This window comes from Pararge aegeria, chromosome 12 (genome assembly GCF_905163445.1).
Source record: "Pararge aegeria chromosome 12, ilParAegt1.1, whole genome shotgun sequence".
In the NCBI taxonomy this organism is placed as follows: domain Eukaryota; kingdom Metazoa; phylum Arthropoda; class Insecta; order Lepidoptera; family Nymphalidae; genus Pararge; species Pararge aegeria.
The window spans coordinates 18,083,997-18,106,340 of record NC_053191.1 but is presented as its reverse complement, the minus strand read 5'-3'; the positions used below and the strand labels follow the sequence as shown (position 1 = coordinate 18,106,340).

At 33.3% G+C, this 22,344-nt stretch overlaps 1 protein-coding gene across 2 annotated transcripts in view; it reads right to left on the bottom strand.

Moving 5' to 3' along the window:
* LOC120627831 (DENN domain-containing protein 2B-like) overlaps nt 1–22,344 on the bottom strand; it is a 71,150-nt gene that overhangs the window by 9,621 nt on the left and 39,185 nt on the right. For both annotated transcript variants that reach the window (XM_039895903.1, XM_039895904.1), the window contains exons 3-6: nt 7,181–7,289; nt 6,521–6,710; nt 2,858–3,128; nt 1,021–1,160 (exon numbers count right to left, since the gene is read on the bottom strand). In XM_039895903.1, the coding sequence (XP_039751837.1) occupies nt 1,021–1,160; nt 2,858–3,128; nt 6,521–6,710; nt 7,181–7,289 (710 nt within the window). The remainder of the gene's footprint in view (nt 1–1,020; nt 1,161–2,857; nt 3,129–6,520; nt 6,711–7,180; nt 7,290–22,344) is intronic.

The window sequence follows — 22,344 nt, the reverse complement described above, 5'->3', positions numbered from 1 at the left end:
TAGTACTAAACATACATGTTACATACAATGCCTATCCCCATCAAGGTAAGTTTTTTTGTTACGCTTTCACGCAAAAACTACTTAACCGATCCTCATGAAACTTTGTACACATATTCTTGGAAGTGTTAGAAGTAATATAGGATACTTTTAATCCCGACATAAAGCTCGGTTTCTTTGGGAGAGGGGATGAATGTGTTTGACGATTTTTCACCATAACTCCGACAAATTATAACCGATTTAAATAAGTATTTTTGTACTATAGAGGTTATAATATTTGTGTTTAATTTTGATAAAACTTTGTGTGGATCTGAATGTGGTGTGGAGATAGAGGACAGAACTCCTCAGCGGAAAATAGAAAACGCCTCATTTAAGGCTTAGCGATACTGAATACTTTAATTTTTTTTAGAACTACAGCTAAATTTAATGCCACATGAAAAAACAAAATCAAACGCAGACGAAGTCGCGGGCAACAGCTAGTTCTACAATAAACTAAACATTGACATCTTGCAGATGTCTCTTAAAAAGTTCAGTTTGTATTAAACGTAAGCTTATAGAAAAGTCCTATTATGGTATAAAGGACTAAGTAATAGATAAAAAAGCTTGGGTGAATTATTGCTCTCACCAGGTTGCTCTTCTAATAATTTTAAATGACAATGTGAGATGGTGATAACAAAAAAAAACACCCGGCTAAGTTTGTTTGTGTTTGTTTGGCTTCTTCATAGACCAGGACGCGTTTGGAACCCTCGTAGCTTTATTTTTTAAATTTACGAATATGGTTATCGCCATCATCTCACTACCGTGTGATTCTTATGTACGCATCAAAAGTGCCACCGATAATTGAATAAAGGTATTTTTGACTGTGACTTTGACTTTGGTATGAAGCGACTAACCGATTGTTCGAGAAACCATTCTAATGTGGAGTGGTTTGTGGTGCTTCAATATTAGAATGCTTTTTTTCTTAATTTTGAAAACGGTTAGTAATGGGTTTTTCATTGAGTAAAAATGTTTGCTCTATCTCACCCATAAGCCCGTTCCCCCTTCTCGTCGGTGAGAACGAGGGAGTAGCACTGCGCGGTCTTCTCCGTCGCCCACTCGCCCACGTTCCCGGAGCTTATCGTCTCCGGGAATATTAGGTTCTCGATATGCGGCGGCACTTGAACCTGGAAACAGCATTATTATATATAATAATAAAAAATATATTATGATTGGATAGAAGCGGACGTTACTTTGCCGAATTCCATGATATGCTATGAAAATTAAGCATAATTTGCTATACTCTGCGAAAAGTTGCAAATGCAAATTATTTTATGTTCCTTTTCACAAATTAGTTCGTGCGGTCACTGACCCGACAAACGCGACGTTGTCGAATCACATGTATTTGGTTTCACAGTGTAATGACACATGTAACTATTTCGTATGAAATAAATTAATACTGAATTTTGAAAAGTCATAGAACGTTTTAATATTAATCGCGTGCAAACGATCAAGTGGGTCACCTGATGTGGCACTGCGTTTGACAGCTGTGTTTGACAGCAGTGATTGCAAGATTTACGCCTGTCGCATTGCTGTCGCGAGATACGTAATCACCCTGCGTTTGTTTTCCTGCTACCAGTACTATGTTGATTCTACTCTGTGACATTACATTGACGTTGTACATGAAGTATAACTCACGAAAAAAGGTCGGGAGACCTCGCGGTTTTTACGGATTTGTGTTGTTTGTATTGTACATTTTGTAGTGTTGGTGTCATTCACATTGTAGTTGGTTGTCTGTATGAATGACTGAATAAATATACTTTTATTGCACACCACAAGAAGTACATAAAAAAAAAAAAAAGTATAACAAAACAACGTATACAATTTGGCGGCCTTATCGCTTCATAGCTATTTCTTCCAGGCAACTAATGGCGAAGAAAACGAATACAGAAAATAGTTTGGTGGTGCACATATACCCATAAAATAAATATATCATTACTTGAATAAATATATATAATATTTATAAAACAATATTGGTAACTAAAGACAAATAAATATTATATAAACCGACACAAATAAAATATATAAAAGTTATGTTTACTTTATAATATTATAATCAATTAAATATTAAACGTAATAAAATATAATATGTGTATTGGTGAGTTCTTTTAAAATATTATAAAAGTTTACAATTTACAAAAAAATATTTTGAAGAACTTGCGGCTAGCTGCTGTGGGAGTGGCGCTGGTACTGCGGTATGTGCAGTTTAAACAGCACCAGTCCTTTTCGGGGCGAGTTTGCGGTATAGATTTGGGGAAGAGTTTGGGGGGGCCGCGTCCGCCATTTGCAAAGTTTCCCACCCTTTCGTCAGTCAATTTCTCGGGATATTTCATTGTTCTAGTTTCCCTAACTTTTATTAAACACGTAGACACCTGACATTGGCTGATCTGTGTAAAGCCAGAAGAAAAAAAAACTACTGTGTACTTATGTATATATATAGACGTTATACTTCTTTGGCGTAAAAAGGATAAAAACCGTTTCAAAACTTTTATCTTTCGCCTTATTCTGCGTTTGTAAAAAAACTACTCCAACTTTAGAAAAAGGTATTTAATATATTAAAAGATTTATTATAACTCATTATCGGAAAACCAAGTTTCATCATTAAAATTTCGAGTTTTTTGTGTGTACAATTGAATTAAGGAAATCACAGGAATGAGCAGCTGACTTTGACAATTCAAAGTGTACAGTTTCAAACCTTCTATTGAAAAACAAAATTTTGACTTCAGCTAACTTCAGGGTGACGGTGTGCGCGCGCATCGTAAAAATTTACACTCATAATTTTTCCCTAACGTGCCAAAAGAAGTGTAACTTCAAAAAAACTCACCTGACTAGGAAAAACGCTCTTCACGTACGCCTCCCCCGTCATGTAATTCAGTCCAACGAGCATACACACGTTGAACAAGCCCTTTTCCCTTGGCTCGAAGGGCAACTCGAGGCCCACGCACCCAGCTTTCTCGTCTATGCTCAGATTGTCCAGAGAATCATCGCTGACGTCTTGAATAGATAGTATGTTCCCACTCGAATCTGTCAGGTTGATCTTCGAATCCGTTGAATCGTGCCTCTCCATTTTGTCTCTTAAATTGCTTTGGGAGGTTCTGAAGCAAAATAAATCATATCATCAAACATAGTGGTAAGACCTGGGCCTGCCTTTCGCAGTGACTGAGTTCGATTCCCGGTACGCACTCTTACTTTTCGGAGTTATGTTCGACTTAAAATTAAGGAACCTAAAATAACGCATAGAATTTTCTAATGTAATATAAATAAAACACGAATGTAAATAAAACACGAATGGGTGATATTAAGTTACTAGGACTCGCTGTTTTAATGTTAACAGAAAGCTAACTGCTTCAAAATCTTTTCTTGAAGATTCTTTTTATGGGTGTAGATAAAGTCTTGTATGCAACTAGTGATAGTAAGATACTAAAAAACTCATGTGATACTGCTATCTCAAAACAGCGTTCGTGTTTTAATACCGCTTATTAACAACAGTTGCATAAATAACTATTAGAAAATTCTAAAAACCTCCGTATGCTCAATGAAAGCAATCAGTCAATCAATTTATATCCACCTACCCTCATCCACTCTTATTTATTTATTGTTTAATTTCGTGGCAATGAAGGTCAATTTGGTAGACTAATAAAAACAAGTCAAATATGAATTTGCTATATACCTATGTGATGTAATAAACAAATTGTATTTTGATCGTAAGCATAATTTTTTGAGATGTCCCAGAACGTGGATGAAGTTACACCATCTAGGAATGTATTTAAAACTATTGTAAGAGCAGAACCACCTTTCTTTTTAGTATTATCTTATTCACGGGAATTTTAGTGAAATCATTTCAATATTTTCAAGAGATTAGCGCCATTCCTTTAAGCTTCTCACCTTCGCCTTCAATTAAGCAGAAACTTTTTAGTTCGTTCGCTCAAATGTTTGGCTCGATTTGTGGGCTGACGCGTCATGCCGAAAGGCACGCGTTGATTTCTAAAGAAACTTGGTATGACGACATTGGCACCCGTCGTGTATGGGTCGCGATTAGATGGATTCAGATGACTTAAACTAAGTATTTTGATTTTGCGTTGTTTTTTTATAAAAAATTAAAATTGATGAGTGGTGCCAATTCTGTTTTACACAAATTTCTTAACTAAATTATGTTGTCTGGTCTGAAAGTATCGCTATCCTTATCAAAATGTGCTGTATAAAAGATCAGGACTATTTTTAAATTTTTTGGACCCCCTAAATCAATCAATATCCTTGTTAATTCATAGTAGTAGTAGTATTTTAAGCTGTAGCTATAAAAGGATACTGTTCCTCATTCCTGCCAGTCTCCTCTGGTGTCCCTCAAGGCTCACATCTTGGTCCGTTGCTATTCAACATCTTTATCAATGACGTTATTTCTTGTTTTAAAAATTCAAAGGTTTTGCTTTTTGCAGATGACATGAAAATTTATAGGTCTATCAATACACTTCATGATTGTAAACTCCTACAAGAAGATCTTTTTAGATTGAATACGTATTGTAAAGTCAACCTTCTTGATATTAATGTCAAGAAGTGTAATGTTATTACTTTTACCAGAAAGAAAAATCATATAATTAGTGATTATTACCTAAGCAATAGCTTGCTTGTTAGAGTGGATGAGCTGCGTGACCTGGGTGTACAACTTGATAGCAAGCTCTTGTTCAGGTCGCACATAAATATAATTACTAATAGGGCATTTGGAATGCTTGGTTTTATCATGCGTGTTACTAAGGATTTTAAGAAGACGTCAACTCTGGTTCTTTTATTTAATGCCTTGATACGTTCTATTCTTGAATACTGTTCAGCATGCTGGAATCCGCAGTATAACGTGTACATTGATGCAATTGAAAGGATTTATAGTAAATTTCTGCGTTATATTAAACGTCGTAATTTACTATGTGATCACAGTATATCTGCAACTGAAATTACTTTAGAAAAAAGACGCGATTTAAGAGATCAAATGTTGTTATATAAAATAATACATAATTTAGTTGACTCCCCTCTTCTTCTAAGTAATATCGATTTTGCATGTCGTAGGTTAAATGCAAGGCGTAAACCTCCCTTTGCGTGGGCTAGATGGAAGACAAGGTATTCGGCAAATAACTTTTTATCTCGTGCGTGCAATGCTTTTAACAACAAATATTGTGAGACGGACATTTTTCATGTCAAAATTGGCACGTTTAGAAAATTTATTTTGACAAAATAAGTACTATAGCTTTAAAGTTTTTGTTTTTCATTTTTGTTTTACTTACATTATTATTATTTTTTCTTTTTTTTGTATAATAATTGCTTGCTAGGTACTTACTCCTAAGCAATTGTGGTTAATGTTATCGTGTTATATGTATAACCAAGTTGTGGAAACTTTATTGGTCTATGTGATACAAAAATACGGCATTACTTTTATGTATAATTATACTGTTTGTTTCCCTTGAAAAGCTAATAAATAAATAAATAAATAAATAAATTTTATAGTATCTCTATTTATGAAGTTATACTTCTTTTGGCGCATTAGGGAAAAATGATGAGAGTAAATTTTTAGAATGCGCGAGCACACCGTCACGAAAAACCGACATCCTAAAGTTAGCTATAGTCAACAATTTTGTTTTTCAAAAAAGGTTTGACACTGTACACTTTTAATTATTAAAGTCTGCGGGCTCATTCCGGTGATTTAATTGATTTAATTGCACAAACAAAAATTTCCAATTTTAATGATGAAACTTGGTTTTCCGATAGTGAGATAACGAGATAATGAGTTATAATAAATCTTTCAATGTATTAAATACCTTTTTCTATCGTTAGAGTGCTACAAACGCAGAAATAAGGCGAAATATAACATATTTAAAAAGATTTTTAACTTGTTACGCCAAAGAAGTATAACTTCTAACGGCGTGTACATAAGTACACGTTTACTTTTGTCATAGTTTTCCAAAAAAATATCTGGTTGGTCTGCTCACTTTTTGAGTGAATGAACTATATGGTTGCAGCCTACTTTTTCACACGTCTTCTGTGGGTTAACTCGCTAAATAGCCGGACTGACTCAGCTCACGACTTTGTTATTGTTACAAGCTTGTATTTAACTTTACTGGTGTTCATGTTGTAGTCAAATCTTACAAGTACTTAAGTACTGAACCAGTTTTCAGTATCGATATTGTTTAGTACATGTACGATTTAGTTTCTCAAAGGGAATGAGATGGTTCGATAACTTTTTCAGACGAGAATCAGGCGATCTAGCGTTCCGATACGATGACTCGTCGAACCGTTTAGCGGTGCTATATGAAACGACCGTAATTAGTTTACACTCCGCGCCGCTTACACTCGATATAGGTTACTTCTTTAACCAAATCGTTGATTTTATTATCTTGATGTTTTCTTCAGTTTTTTTCATTTAAAAATAAATAACAGACATTAGATTACATTAACTGGGTCACTGATGTAAGACGAATTATAAATATAATTTAAAATTGCTTACCTAAAACTTTTCCAGGATCGGAATGTCGAGTACGGGTTGTCTATGACGTCGGACTTGTAGGAGCAGATGGACGTTTGGTGTCTGAATCGCGGTGATCTGACATTTTTGTCCAAATAGGCCACCCTCGAAGACACTCGGCGCACGTAGTTCTTGCGCTTTTCTGTCAAACTGCGGGTCAGCTTTACCGACTCTGTAAAGAGAAGGATAAATAAATACCCGCCAAACAACACAGATCCGAGTTCCTTAGCGGGCAGTTGAGAGATCTATGGAAATTTAAATATATAATGCGCATTATTCAGAAGTAACTTGTATAGGATAACTAGGGCTAACATGTAATGGACTAAAAAAAATTAAGTCCATTACAAGTTAGCCCTTGACTGCAATCTTGACTTGCAAGTTCCAGCACACGGTGTTTTTTAGACGTGAATCATTTTTCGCTGTTTTTACGGTGTTATGCCCTAAACACAGCGAAACATGTTTAGAAGGATAGGAGTATCTAGTGGCGTAGGAAAAATGGAGTATAAGAGTCTTGACAATTCATAAAATTGTAGAAATGCATAGGGGCACGAAACAGATGTCTGTCTTTGTGTGATCAGAATTAAGAACATACAGAAACCGGGTACACAATAAGTCTTCTGCATAGTATTTTGGTGTACTGACCTTCACTGGCTGTGTCGGTGAGGTCAGTGGGAAAGCTTCCGGGTTTGTTCTCGTCCATGTTGCACGCAGCTGTCACTGTCTCGTATATCTCCGTCATCAGACGGTTCAGCTGAAAGAAATAAAAAAAAATAAAGGATCTTCTGTTTCTATATAAAATCAATTCTTGTATATATACATATATATATAATTGGAATCTCGGAATCGGCTCCAAAAATTTTCATGAAATTTAGTATTCAGGGGGTTTCGGGGGCGATAAATCGATCTAGCTAGGATTCCTTTTTAGAAAATGACATTTTATTCGTGTTTTCCGGTAATAACCGATTTGGTGCAGACGAAGTTGCACGGGTCCGCTAGTATATACTTATACATAAAGTCTAAGGTATGATATTTGTTTAGATTTATTAATCACATTTTTTGTGACCCCAGCCATCCTTTTGAAACTTGGTGTATATGGTAAAAATTGTGAGTTCGCAATAGTATGTATTTATATATACTGTGCGTGTGTATGTCACTGAACTCCTCCTAGACGGCTGGACCGATTTGAATGAACTTTTCGGTATGCGTTTGGGTGGCACCTTGGATGGTTTAGATTCACAAATCAGCCCGACAGATGGCGATGGGATATAGAATTACTCTGAGTCATTCCAAAAGTTAGTGAATTAACAAGATATTTTTGAGGGAATGTACCAAGTTGAAACACAGTGTAGAGTTTAAATAGAGTTCAACCTTGTATATATATATATATATATATATATATAATATTCTAAAAGGAAACCTACTAAAAAATTATGATATTATTTAATATAATAAAAAAAAATTAAAAAAAGCTAAGAATAAGAATAATTCAAACATTAATTAAATTTCTTTATTATTATCAACCTATTGCCATATTGCCATATTAGTTAGTAATAACTATACACGGGCCTCTTCCTAATTTTTTAATGGTATAATGGTATTAGGTCGCAGTCCACCAACCTAATAAGGCACGGATTGGTAGACTTCACACGCATTTACAGAGACCACTCACTTTTGCAGGCTTCGTAGCCTGCGATATTCGAACACGAGGCTCATATACAAAGGTAATTAGAAATTAGATGTTACGCATAATGTTATTACAATATAATATTTATATAATCTTTTGTTCCACGCCCTTTTCCTGAGGAGCTACAGCTGTTGCCATAGGAATGACACCTATAACATCAGCTGTTTACATTGAGGGTCAAACGGGGTCACGGCATAAGAAAAAGGTTATGTTCCTAGATCATATTAAATCAATTATTCTCGCACACTTTTTAAAGCACAGAAATACATTCAAAATTCTTCTTTAATTCTTCTACAATTAGCCAGGATTGTCAATCTTTCTCTTTTGGTTACCTTAATATGAAAACGTATGTTTAAAGATGTATTTTTAATTAAATAATACTCGAATATACGTTATTTGAAATTAGAATAATTTCTCAAAATCGAATGTTCCATCTTTCCTATGGGTGTGTTGACACTATTCTTTCAGTTTTACCCACAACGCACTGTACGGAAGTTGAAATTCCGATCGAAAAAGTAGATTTAAAAATATTATCTGAGGTGTTGTGCACAAACAAAGTATAACCTTGGCGTGTCTCATGATATGTAGGTATAAGTACTTACTTAAATTTATAATTAGGCCACTCTGATTTATCGATAAATACTTGCTGTTTAACAAATTAGGGCACTCAGAATTAATGATAACTAATTGCGGTTAAATATATTAAAGGATAGAATCTACGCCTATAACTTCAAATCAGTGAGTTATTTTACTACATAAAGAAAAAACCTTTCTTTTTAAATGGAACTGAAAATGACTTGTATGTAGAGTAACTTAAAAATGATTATTTATCAAACTTCTGCACCTATCGCGGGTTATTAATGCCCGTTTTCACTAACGACGGACAAGGCAATGCCTAATCAAAAAGATTACCTTTCACTAATAGATTTTTACTGATATAACCTAAATTGTTTATGGTTCTTGCCATAAGAATCTAATTTTTATATTTTTTTCATCTGTCAAGTGTTAGTGTTATATTATAGCTTAAGATGGCGCCTAACGTGGTTAGGTATCACATAAGAGTTCGTGAAACGTTTTTTCCTAGGAATCACCTTAATAATTAGGCATCTGATTAAGTAGATTTTTAGGTTTAGCAAACGGACATAAGCTGATTTTCATTAAAAACTTGCCCTCTTCCTATAGAGATTCTTATCAGATACTTATAAAAATTTAATGGGACTCCATGATAAACTGAAAATCAAAATCGATTCTGGTTTGACGCTGTTAAAGAGTAATTTAGAAAAGTAACAATAACATGAATATTGAATTGATAATCTTATCCTCTTGGAAGATGCGGAAACTACTAGTTAAAACTACAAGTAAAAGCAATAAATAATAATGAAATTACCTTTAAAAAACATTTTGGATGATATTTAAAAATACAGTAAACTGTTATGTAATCAATTGTCACGATTTTTTATAACACGGGCGTAAAAAAACCACTGGTAAACTTAAATAATAACACTTCACAAATATATTTTTATTCCTTCAACCTTATTACTTTTTCTGCGCACTTAGAACTTTGCGGTGCACTACCGTGCACCTAAAATTGGAATATGTTTTTGAAAGTCAAATATTGAAAATCGCAAATCTTCGCCAGTTGTAAACACCTCAAGTAGGTACTTATTTTATTTTTTTAATTGTATTACGATTTGTTTCACACACAAAACGTACCTCGTATGTACAAGATTTATTTTTAATTATTTAACTAAAGTTTTTACAGTTGAATAATTTATTTTAACAATTCTTAAAGGTTTTTTTTTAAACACAACAGTGTTTCTCAGTACAAGATTTTTCTTTTATTCTTTAATTAAATCACTTGCTTTATTGGTTTACACGATAATAACACAAAGATTTTCTGAACAAAATACAACTTTTTTTTGCTATGAAAGTAGTTTTTTTAATTATTTTTTCTTAAGACACAATACAAACTTCCGAACTATGGGCGTGAACAAATTTGAATATTAAGAAACTGGTCTTCGCATAACGCATTGTTGATACCCGATAATTAGGACGATGTTATGCTAAACGGAGCAATTAGATAATGATATCATCTTTCCTAGTATTGTTGGAAGTTCAATGGATTTTGTTTGTTTGCAAATGGAATGTATGTATATTTTTCTCGCTCATAAGCTAATGTTCTTATTGGCTGCCCGCCACGCGTCAATATTATTAACAATATTGTCAAAATACTGCCCGACTTATATTAAGGGTCGCAGTGTGTATTGTAAAAAAAAAATTGTTAATTATTTTGACTGGGTGCGGGCAGCCATTTGCTTATTTTTCTTACGTATAATTTCCCATACATGCAGAACAGTAAGCCTTGGAAAGTTTTTATGTGGAGCTTATTAAAAGTTGTACGCAATTAAAGTTGCGTGTTATTGCTAGTATAAAATACAGAGGCTCTCTGAAAGAGGCAGTGTTGTCGTTTAGTAAAGAAAAAATAAAAAAAAATTTTTTTTGCACGCCTCATAAGCGAAGCGTTGAGGTGGGTATTACTGTCAGTTTACGCACACAGAGTGATTCTCCAACTTAAAATGTCACCTTTTTTATTCTTTATTGCTTTTATAAGTGAAAATAAATAGACAATTGTTAAGAAAAACACTGTTTTTGTTATTTAAACTAATTAAAAAATCTTTTAAAAAAGTTCTGTCTTCGACGTCCGTGTATCTGTATGTGCGGATCCCGTATCTTGTGGTCACGATAACGAGCGAAATACTTCACTTATCGAGTTGGTTTTTTTTATAGGCTTCAGTATTTTGAGGAATAGATGCCTATTACTTTTCACGGTATAATTAGATGTAGTTTAATTATTATTTGAAAATCTCAATTTTATTGTAATGAATGAGATTATGAGGCGTGCACTTTTGGGTTTTCCAACAATTTTTATTTAGTTGCACCGCACAGATTTCTAGGATCGACGCGGGTTAGTTGCATTTAAATTTTACCCTTAAAAGGTATTGTATGCAACAGCGCAAGGTCTTAATTCGAGGCGAACTGCACTTGTTTAATTTCTTTACATCCTGGTTTTTTCGGCGGATCTTTATATTTCATTACATGTATATTTGTATATAATCGAGTATAAATTATATGTATATTTTATTACTCTCATACAAGTTAACCCTTGACTGCAATCTCATTTGATGGTAAGACTAAAACTAGCAATGTTTTTGACAATATGCACAACATTGTCAATAATATTATGCATATTGTACAGTATTGTGAATAATTTAGCCGACCTCCCCTGGCGCAACGGTGAGCGCTGTGAATTTAAGTAGGAGGTCCCGGGTTCGTTTCCCGGCAAGGGCAATTTGGGAATTTATGATTTCTGAATTTTCTCTGGTCTGGTGGGAGGCTGTAGCCTTGGCTAGTTACCACCCTACCGACAAAGACGTACCGCTAAGCGATTTAGTGTTCCGCGATGTCGCGTAGGAAACGATTAGGGTATATGACTACCATACTCCCTAACCGGTTAGCCCGCTACGATCTTAGACTGCATCATCACTTACCACCTGGTGAAGTTGCAACCAATGGCTAATTTGTAGCTAAATAAAAAATGAATAATAATAACAATATTGCTAGTGTGTACGGGAAGCCTAAGATACCTACCAGTTTGACAGCTATACTGTACTAGCGTACTCAGCCCGCCTCGCCGGGCTAGATTTTGCTTTATTTCATTTAAACAATAAACTTACATTTATCAATTTTTAATTTAAGTCTCATAATATATTAAATCATTTATTTCTCTCCGTATTCATTCTCTTTCTATTCTCTTCTCGAGCGGGTGAAGATCATTATCTACACCCATGTACACCCAACAATAAAATATCATCATAGTAAATAAAAGCTGTATTAGACAGTTTGACAGTTCAAAAATAGGAGTGCTCCGATCGTCACCAAACTTTACAGGATTACTCGCCAGGTCAATCCGGAGATTCCCTGAAAGTTTGATTAAATCTACATTTATTTTTGAGAAAAAATTAAAATTCTACTTTATAAATAATAAGTCGTTTCCGGTAAACGATGATCTTTGTTTAAGTCGATGTTTTTGCTCGGTAATATTTGTGAAACTACCCGATTGTACAAACATTTTCTTTTAGCTGCATTAAGTTATGATTTATACATTTATATGTACCTTCTATAGTGTACGCTCACATTTTTTTTTATTTTTAAGTTTAATGTTTTCTCAACTAAGCGAATTTTTTGTAATTCTTTTGAGAAATAATGATCTTAAACCACAAATCGGACCAGCCGTTTCGGAGCCTATACGGAACATACCCACACACTTTCACTTTTATATATATACACAGAAGATAGATAGATGTCAGCAGTTATATTAAATTCATATCTCAAATCGGTATACAGGAGAGTGGTAACTGGTGACCATGGTAGCCAAGGCATATGCCTCCCATCAGACAAAATAGGTCGATAAGTTGTTTTCTACTATTGTTGCCAACTTTCGTGACGCTTACTGTGATTTAAATGTAACATTTCTTAGCTCACTCTCGCATATTGTAGCGTTCGACGCAATCGAGGCTAGGTCACCAAACATTGTACAACAACAATTATGATAACGCGTAGTGATGTCCGACACTTGGAAATATACGAGTGCCTTTATCGATGGAATGATTCGACATGGCCACGTCTGTCTTTGTAATGTGAACTAATTAACCAGGAATTTATTGTAATTACTGCACAAATATAAACAATTGTGACTGCTGATGATTAATTAAGCACATAAAGGAGTAATTAATTAACGGCATTTTGACAGTTGCAAGTCTTGTCTCGTAACAGAGCAAGTGAGATACTATTTAAAGTGATCTAGTTTTTTCAGTAATTTTTTGAAATAGTCGACATAAAAATGCCCGGCAAAGACCTGCCGCTAAGCGATTTAGCGTTCCGATATGATGTTGCTTGGAAACCGATTGGGGTAGTAATATATCTGCCATATCCCTAACACGTTAGCCCCTTACCATCTTAGACTGCATCATCGCTCACCAGCTGGTTAGATTGCAGTCGAGAGCTAACTTGATGTGGAATAAAAAAATACAATATTAAATATGCTTAACATGGATATAATCTCCGAAAACCAGTTAATCTGTAAATGCATTTAGTTAATTATTATTTTATGTGATTCGCGAACATTGAATTCATAATAATATTACCTACACTTCATAATAGAAAAGTTTGTAATGAGAGCAACTTGACCAAAACTTTCGTATGTGCAAGTTTCTTTTTTAAACAAATATCGATATAGATTATTCACAACACTACATAGATATCGGAAAATTATAACGACGCCCAAAACATTGAACCGACAGACAGACGGACGCCCCGTGACACCAAAAGACAAATGAGTTAACGCCTTTCGTGTTTGCCGCCATATCTTAATGGCTGCAATAAGATAGTAATTTTTAGCGGTGCCTATTGAAAAATCGAGAGTTACTTACATTTGTGCTAATTAGTTTGTACACAACTCTCATAACTATAACGGCGAGATAAAAAAAAAAAACTTAAAATTTCAATGCGTGTCAGATTAAATGTTTTGATTTGGGAAGTTCTTTATTTTAATTATCTATGATAAATAGCTTCTGCCAGCGACTATGTCTGCGTGGACTTCAGAATTGGGATTAAATCTTCGCTCGTTAACAATTTTTAATCCTACCACGGGAACTATTTGAGCGTACATGTCCTTTTCCATAGCATAAGTGACATGCATACCAAATTACATAATTTATAATAATATTATAACAATAAATTATTTATGTCATATAGAAAAATGTATACAGCAGGAATCTCCTTATGGACACAGTGATACTCTATTGATTTGTGCACAAAGGAGTGTTTAAACAGTCGCACTAAGGTAACTTGTGTTACGAGTGTCGCCACCTTCCTTCGGACCCATTACAACAACGTGAAATTAGGAAAATACAATCATCGCGATACATAAAAGATAAAACAAAATATATGTGTGCGTGTGTGCGTACTTTTGTGTGTGTGTGTGTGTATGAGTTTGTTTGAAAAGTGCGTACATACTAATTATTTTCTGATTTTAAGTAGCTCCTCTGTTACCTTGTATGTCAAAGTTTTTAACCACGACGTAAGGTCTTGCGTGCATTGATTCCGTGGCTCGGAACTTATAAACTAATTATCTCTGACTTTGAAAAAACCGCCTCTCATTAAGTTCATAGGATAATTTGGACCATGACATAATCAGCAGAACACTCGCAGCATTCTATTCTGACTGTGTGTCCGGTTCTCGCAGCATTTTATTGTCTGTCTGTCTCAGTGGCGTGCACTTCATACATGCACAAAAGCACTGCATACCCGAATTATCTTATATAACTCGAATTTTTCAATTTTATGCCATGTAACTGCTTTATGCATACCCTGGTAACAACGCCTTGTGCACGCCACTGGTCTGTCTGGTTGATCGGGCTAATATTTGGAAGATTGAATCAAATTTCACGACATACAAGCAGTTTAATCTAAGCAGGCTCATGGGGTGAATGAAGATTGCATAAAAGTCCCATTTTCGAAATAAGAAACATTAAAAATATGCAGCTAAATTTAAATATTTTATTGAAATAGCGTTTTTTATAAAACTAACTATAAAGGACGAGATTTATGCGAACAAACTAAGCAACTAACTAAAGTGTTAGATCCCCTTGTTTTTCATTTTAGTCCCTTTGCAACCAAATCTGTAAATAGTATGCAAACGCCATACTTTGCATGTTTAAATGTTTTTAACCGCCTTTCTGGCCTTGTTTGGTACATTATTTTTTTTTTTGACTTCTCTCAAAGCTCATTTCGTGGAAGTACCTACGTGTTTCCTGGCTTTAAACAGCTTTATTGGAAAATTATAGCAACTTGGTGTTAGAGTTGACTATAGCTGGAAGGGAGCTGAAGGCACCGATTCGTGAATAATAAACTGGTAACACTATTCGCATTAAGACACATTTGATTGTACCTTTTGATTGTTTCGATATTATGATAACCCGTGCCGATTAAAATAAAATAAAAACTTATGATATGAAAAAATGTTAAACATTTATATCGCCGAAGGTTAAAAGTCAGGTTTATACCTATTAAAGAACTTTATATTTTCTTTAAGAATATTTGGCATTGACATAATACAAAACATAAACAAAAACTTAAAATTTTAATTTTAGGTTTTTGTTTATGTGTTATATCTATTTGAGATAATAGAGAACAAACAGACAGACCGACAGACAAAGATATATGCATACATACATACATCGTATGCATACATATATATGTATGCGATGTATGTATCGTATCGAATTTTTTTTCGTATGATAAGTTTTTATTTTATTTTAATATCTCGTTATCGTAGTATTTCAATATTACAAAGACTCTCCAATTGTATTATATGTATAGATGAATTGAGGTTCAAACAAGATATACTATGATTAAATCTGCAAAGTTCTTTGCAGACAAAAAAGATATGTTGTACTTGCCACATAGGTATCTGGCTATATAGTTAACTACGATTATGTTATAAGAATTTTCTCGTTCAATTACCAAGTTACCTCTACGCTAGGTAAGGTAAGATGTTCTTGACCGGACTAACGGATCCGAAACGTGGTCGCTTCATAAGAACTACGACTCAGAGTAACTTGGCGAGCGATGGGAAAATTTATGCTAGGAGTATATCTACGTGATCAAATCATAAATGAGGAATTCCATAGAAGAACTAGCGTTACCGACATAGCCCAACGAATCGTGAAGCTGAAGTAGCAACTGATGGGTGTCGGGGTACCAAGGTGCTGAAATGGTGACCCCGCACCGGCAAATTCAGCGTTGGTCGACCTCCAACGAGATGGACAGCCATCAAACGAGTCGCTGAGAGCCGCTGGAAACAAGCGGCCTAGCACCGAGGATTTTAAAACTTTCTACAAGAGGACGTTAGTCGAATTAAATTAATTTAATTGACGTTAGTCTAATTAAATTAATAAAATTGACGTTAGTCGAATTCAAAAATTTCAAAATTCATTTATTTCAAGTAGGCCTAATATAAGCACTTTTTAAACGTCAAGTCTGTCTGTGTGTAGTGACTCAACCACCGGTTCGGAAGGTAGATTCTACCGAGAAGAAGCCGGCAAGAAACTCAGCAGTTGCTCTTTTCCAACATCAACAATTTACATTTTACATTTTAAAATTAATTTTTCTATCTTGTGAGAGATGAAAGCGGAGCCGGATGCTCCTTGGGAGCATCTCAACATTGTCTATAAGGCGGTTGAAATGACTACGTTGTGATGAGGTGTTCTTATTTATATATTTAAATTATATTCAGTATGTAGTAGGCACTAAGATTACAAATCGTATACTTAGGGATTTATTATCAAAATTAAGCTTAATTTGCTATACTCCGCGAAAAGCAGGAGAATCTGTGTGGTGTAATTTATAATTTCTTCAATCCTTATACTCCACACCAAACAGATCTTCGGCAATATACCCTTTACGCACATTTCGCTCCGAAACCGGAGCATACTCAGGAGATGTTGACTTTACAATGAACAACAATTGAATGAATGATAATTAACAGTTGTTCAATTGAATTGTAATTATGTAATCATTGATTTCCGCAAAGTAACGCCTGCTTCTATCCAATAACTAAGGGATTTTCCATAGATGCAGTATCTACATACATGTATAGAACCTCCATTTGCCATACCTAAGTTAGAGTACCCCATGACCTTGAGTCACAGGCCGGAAATACACCATGACTCACCCACGTCGCCATTTATTACAGCCATCAAATAGCCATGACTGTAGGCCATTTGATTACATAGCAAAGTTCTTATTAAGCATACTAACTGTGGCCCGCGGCTACGTACAAATTGTTATAAATATTATTTACTATCTATTGCCCGCGACTTCGTCAGCATTTGATTTTGTTAAAAAAATTTAATGTATTCAGTATCGCTAAACCTTAAATGAGGGGTTTGCTGATGTCCGCTGAGGAGTTCTGTCCTCTATCTCCAACCACATTCATCAGATCTACACAAAGTTTAGGCAAAATTAAACACCTATTATAACCTCTATAGTACATAAATAATTATTTAAATCGGTTATATTTTGTTCGAGTTATGGTGTAAAATAGTCACACATTTTCATCCCCTCTCCCGAAGGAACCGAGCTTAATGTCGGGATAAAAAGTATCCTATATTACTTCTAACACTTCCAAGAATATGTGTACAAAGTTTCATGAGGATCGGTTAAGTAGTTTTTGCGTGAAAGCGTAACAAACAAACATACATTGACATTTATAATATTAGTAGGGATAGATAGGGATTACAATTTGTATTTTACCTTCCGAACCGGTGGTAGAGTCACTACGAACAGACTGACTTGTTTCAAAAGTGCTTATAAACTGGGCCTACTTGAAATAAATGAATTTTGAAATTCATTCCCACTAAAACTTTCATCCCCTATAAGCAAAGAGTTATTACTCAAAATAACTAACAGTTTTGTAAAACATTGTATATCCTTCCTAAAGAAATTTTTTTGTCGACAAGTTTGTCCCAGGTTTGATATCCGGCAGGGGCAACTTTGTAATTTCTGAATGTTCTCAGGCTTGGACCGTGTCTAGTAACCACCCTGCCAAATATGTGCTAGGGGCGACTGAGCGTACCGTTACGCTGCCGCGTATGAAACCAACATAATTAGAGTTATCAGTTTAATATAATATATATGATATATATGGGATAGAAGCAGGCGTTACTTAGCGGAATTCTATATCATATTATGAAAATTAAGTGAGATTGCAGTATAAGGATAACTTGTAGTGGAAATTATAATTTTTTTCGAAATTATAATTAGAATAAAATGGAATTCCAATGTGACATTCGCCATTCTCCATCGCTCTCCAAGAGATCGGGCGGGTTTTCATCCCTATCCCAAGAACTCGCTCGAAGCGATTGGTCTTCTTTTCTTAAACGCATGGCTGGGGTGTGAAACGCCCTCCCGAGTTCTGTGTTTCCTAATTCTTACAACCTGGGCATCGTTAAAACACGGATGACTAGGCATTTTCTAGGCAAGAGCGTCCCATATTAGGCCACAGCTACACTTTCCATCAGGTGAGATCGTGGTTAAGCGTTAGTCTATCAATGTTTAAATTGTTTTTTGAAGTTATACTTCGTTTGGCGCATTGGAGAAAAATGATGAGAGTGAATTTTTACGATGCGCGCACACCGACACCTGAATTCTACATCGTAAAGTTAGTTGTAAGTTGCATTAAAATAAATAACTATTAGTCTAGTCGACAAGTTGAAAATGGTACAAAATAGAGATACTGCTCTTAAAACTACGTGCGATAGCTCATTGGATCCGGAATGACGTCTAGAAAAATGTGCTAAAAGCGTGTATGCACATAAAAAATTGCAAAAGTTATAAACAATTAAAGATGAAAAAAAAATGGCATTTCGTTTTTTGCCAATATTTCATAAACTATTAATATTTAAGAAATTTCAAAAAAAGATTCTGAAAGAGGAGGAAATTTCCAATAAAAAACTCCTAACTCCCGGAACTCTATCTCCATTATTTATAATTTTAATTTAACGCTGAAGATAGGTCCGCGCGCGACATTTTTAGGTTGCGCGCGCGGCGTCAAAAGCGAGTACGGCACATTAATTAATTTATTTAAGGTATTAAATATTTTTTTTTTTATTTGAAAAAATTATGGTGTGTTCTGAACACTATAAATAATTCATTCCCGTTGGAAATTTTACTTAAAGTTAATTTTTCAACAAGTTAAACAATTGTTAACTAACGAAATTTTCTCGAACTACCGTCTTAATTGTAAGTGAAAAAAAATGTTTAAATAATGGTCGTAAAAAATTTTCGCTTCGTAGAGCCTTTCTTACATACATACTTAACAAGATCGTGCCATAAAAGTTAAAAAAATATTTATACTTTGTTTATAACAATTTTTTTACTTGAACAAAAACTTAAAAATCCAAGTAATGTTGTTAAAAAATTTTTTTTTTTTCTAAATCATCATATTATCGTTTTTTTATTAATACAAGATATTAATTGATTTGCAAAAAAAATTTTTCCCGCCATTTGTTGATAAATTTTTTATAAACAAATTGATTAAATCAATATTTTTAAAAATTTTTTTTTCACAACTTTATTACATTATAAATATTATGATTTTTTAAAAAAAATTTTTCCTTAATAACAACTTTTAATTGTTTATAATCGTTTTTTTTATATTTCTATTGTTTAAATAATTAGTTAAGAAATTTTTTTTTTTCTAAAAATCATAATTGACATTCCTCTATAAAGTAACAAAAAAAAATTTTTTTTTTATTAACAATTCTATTGTTTATTAACTTACCAATTTGTTATAAACAAATTTTCAACTTTTTTTAATTTTTTTTCTAAAACTTCTAAAATTAACAAAAACAACCATATATAACAAAGTATAAAAAAAAAATTTTTTCAATTTTTTATTGTACTTTTAAAAAACACGTGTTACAAAAGTTGCAGCGGCTGCTTCGTTTGTCTACTAAAAAACTGAAATAACTTTTAAACTATTAGAGATACAAAAATAAACATTCTAGTCGATTTTATAAACAGTTAAACGATCTTTTAAATGAATTATTCAAAAAAATTTTAGTTATTACTAATTTATTGTTACGCGCATTTGTTTATAAAAACTTATATTCTTTTCGATGTTTTTCGAACTTTCGTGACTCCTAACTTTTTAAATAATGCAGATACGGTTACAGACCTTCAAGACTATTTTGTTAAGTAATAAAATATATAAACGTTGTAGTTATTTATTTATAAATCATGTCATTTTTTAATTAATTATTGGCATTTTTTCTCTTTTACGGTTCTCTCGTTTCTCACAGTTATTATTTTTCTTGTAATATTCATCATTTATTTCGAGTTCTGTACTTAACAATGAACAGCTGCTTCTTTTAGAGCCCATTTTTTCTGTCCGACCTTTGAATCTTGTCCCTTCTGTTACCTGCTTTCTTTGCTGACGTGGCTTATAGTCTATACCTGCTTCAGTTGAAAACGTGGCTCATAGTCGATCTTACAGTTACCAAAAACAGTTCAGTGTATAAGCCTCATGGTGTATTAAAAAATTTTATTTAGTATTGATGTGATTGCATGAAGTTTTGTTGAAATTAATTTTTCATTCCATCAAAAAGACATTGAATTTTTAGTACATCGAAGTAAAATCGATTTCTATAAAATATTATTAACTGAAGTGCCACGTGTTTAATTTATTCTGAAGGATTGTTTGATATTTTTCTCTTAACAGTTTAATATTTTATAACAATGGACTTCTCAGTGAAATGTTTTCTTTGTGAAAAAAAACTCATTAGTTCTTCTCACGAGTGGACGTTAGTTAAAGAACGTGAAATAAGTTCAATGTGTGAAAATAGTAAAAAAATAGGGGACAATAAATATAAACTATTGGAAGGTCAGTCTGAAATTAAAGTTCATGAGAAGTGTCGAGTAGCTTATTTAGTTGCAAATAAAGCCTACAGGGTCTTCTAATTCATCCGAAGTATCAACTCGTAGTTTTTCAAGTACTTTCGATTATAAAAAATTATGTTTAATTTGCCAAAAAGATTATTATCAAAGTATACGTAAAAAATGTATTATAAGTTCCGACGAAGTAAAAGAAAAGTTATTAGAAGTTGCAAAACTGCGTAATGACTTACTGGGAAGTCAAGTCACAGATTTAATTTTACGTGTACAGTCATTAACAGAAGCAAAAGCGCGTTATCATTGTACGTGTCTCAATGATTTAAAAAAAATTCCAACTAATGCAAGTGATCAAGAAGATTCACCACTTGAAAGTTCATTGATATTTATTTTTCATTTCATTGAAAACAATTTAGAATGCCAATTAACACTATCGGAATTGATAAAAAATATGGAATACAAGCCAAAACCATCAACTTTGATCAGTAATTTACGAAAACATTTCGGCAATGATATCACGATTACTGGGGTGGGCCTGAAGAGTATTGTAACATATTGTGGAACTGGTGATTTACCTCTCGATGATTTGTGGTATATGCACCATGAGCAGTGTAAAGATGATGAACACATTCGTATAATTCGAACTGCGGCTGAACTAATACGAAAGCAGATTAAAGGTACACAGTTCAATGTCAAAACATTTCCATCGTCGACTAGCTTCCTTGAGACTGCTCAGGGAGATATACCAACATATTTAGATACGTTTCTAGAAGAGCTGATGATGTACGATGCACATAAGAATAAAACAAAATTGAATCAAAAGAAAAAATCAACGAATGCTACAGAAGATGCTGAATTGCAAGAGAGTGATGATGACGATACAACCGACGAAGATGAGAATGCAAATTTTATTATTTTTGTAATTCATGCAAATAAAATTCTGTTATTAATCAAAATCAAATTTTTTTTTAACAATACAATTATATCCTAACATTGCTTGTATAAATTTTTGCTTGTGATAAACGAATGGATAGTAATCGACATTAATTTTTTATGAAATGAAAAAAAATTTAGAGAAAAATGCCAATAATTAATTAAAAAATGACATGATTTATAAATAAATAACTACAACGTTTATATATTTTATTACTTAACAAAATAGTCTTGAAGGTCTGTAACCGTATCTGCATTATTTAAAAAGTTAGGAGTCACGAAAGTTCGAAAAACATCGAAAAAAAAAAAAGTTTTTATAAACAAATGCGCGTAACAATAAATTAGTAATAACTAAAATTTTTTTGAATAATTTATTTAAAAGATCGTTTAACTGTTTATAAAATCGACTAGAATGTTTATTTTTGTATTTCTAATAGTTTAAAAGTTATTTCAGTTTTTTAATAGACAAACGAAGCAGCCGCTGCAACTTTTGTAACACGTGTTTTTTAAAAGTACAATAAAAAATTGAAAAAATTTTTTTTTTATACTTTGTTATATATGGTTGTTTTTGTTAATTTTAGAAGTTTTAGAAAAAAAATAAAAAAAAGTTGAAAATTTGTTTATAACAAATTGGTAAGTTAATAAACAATAGAATTGTTAATAAAAAAAATTTTTT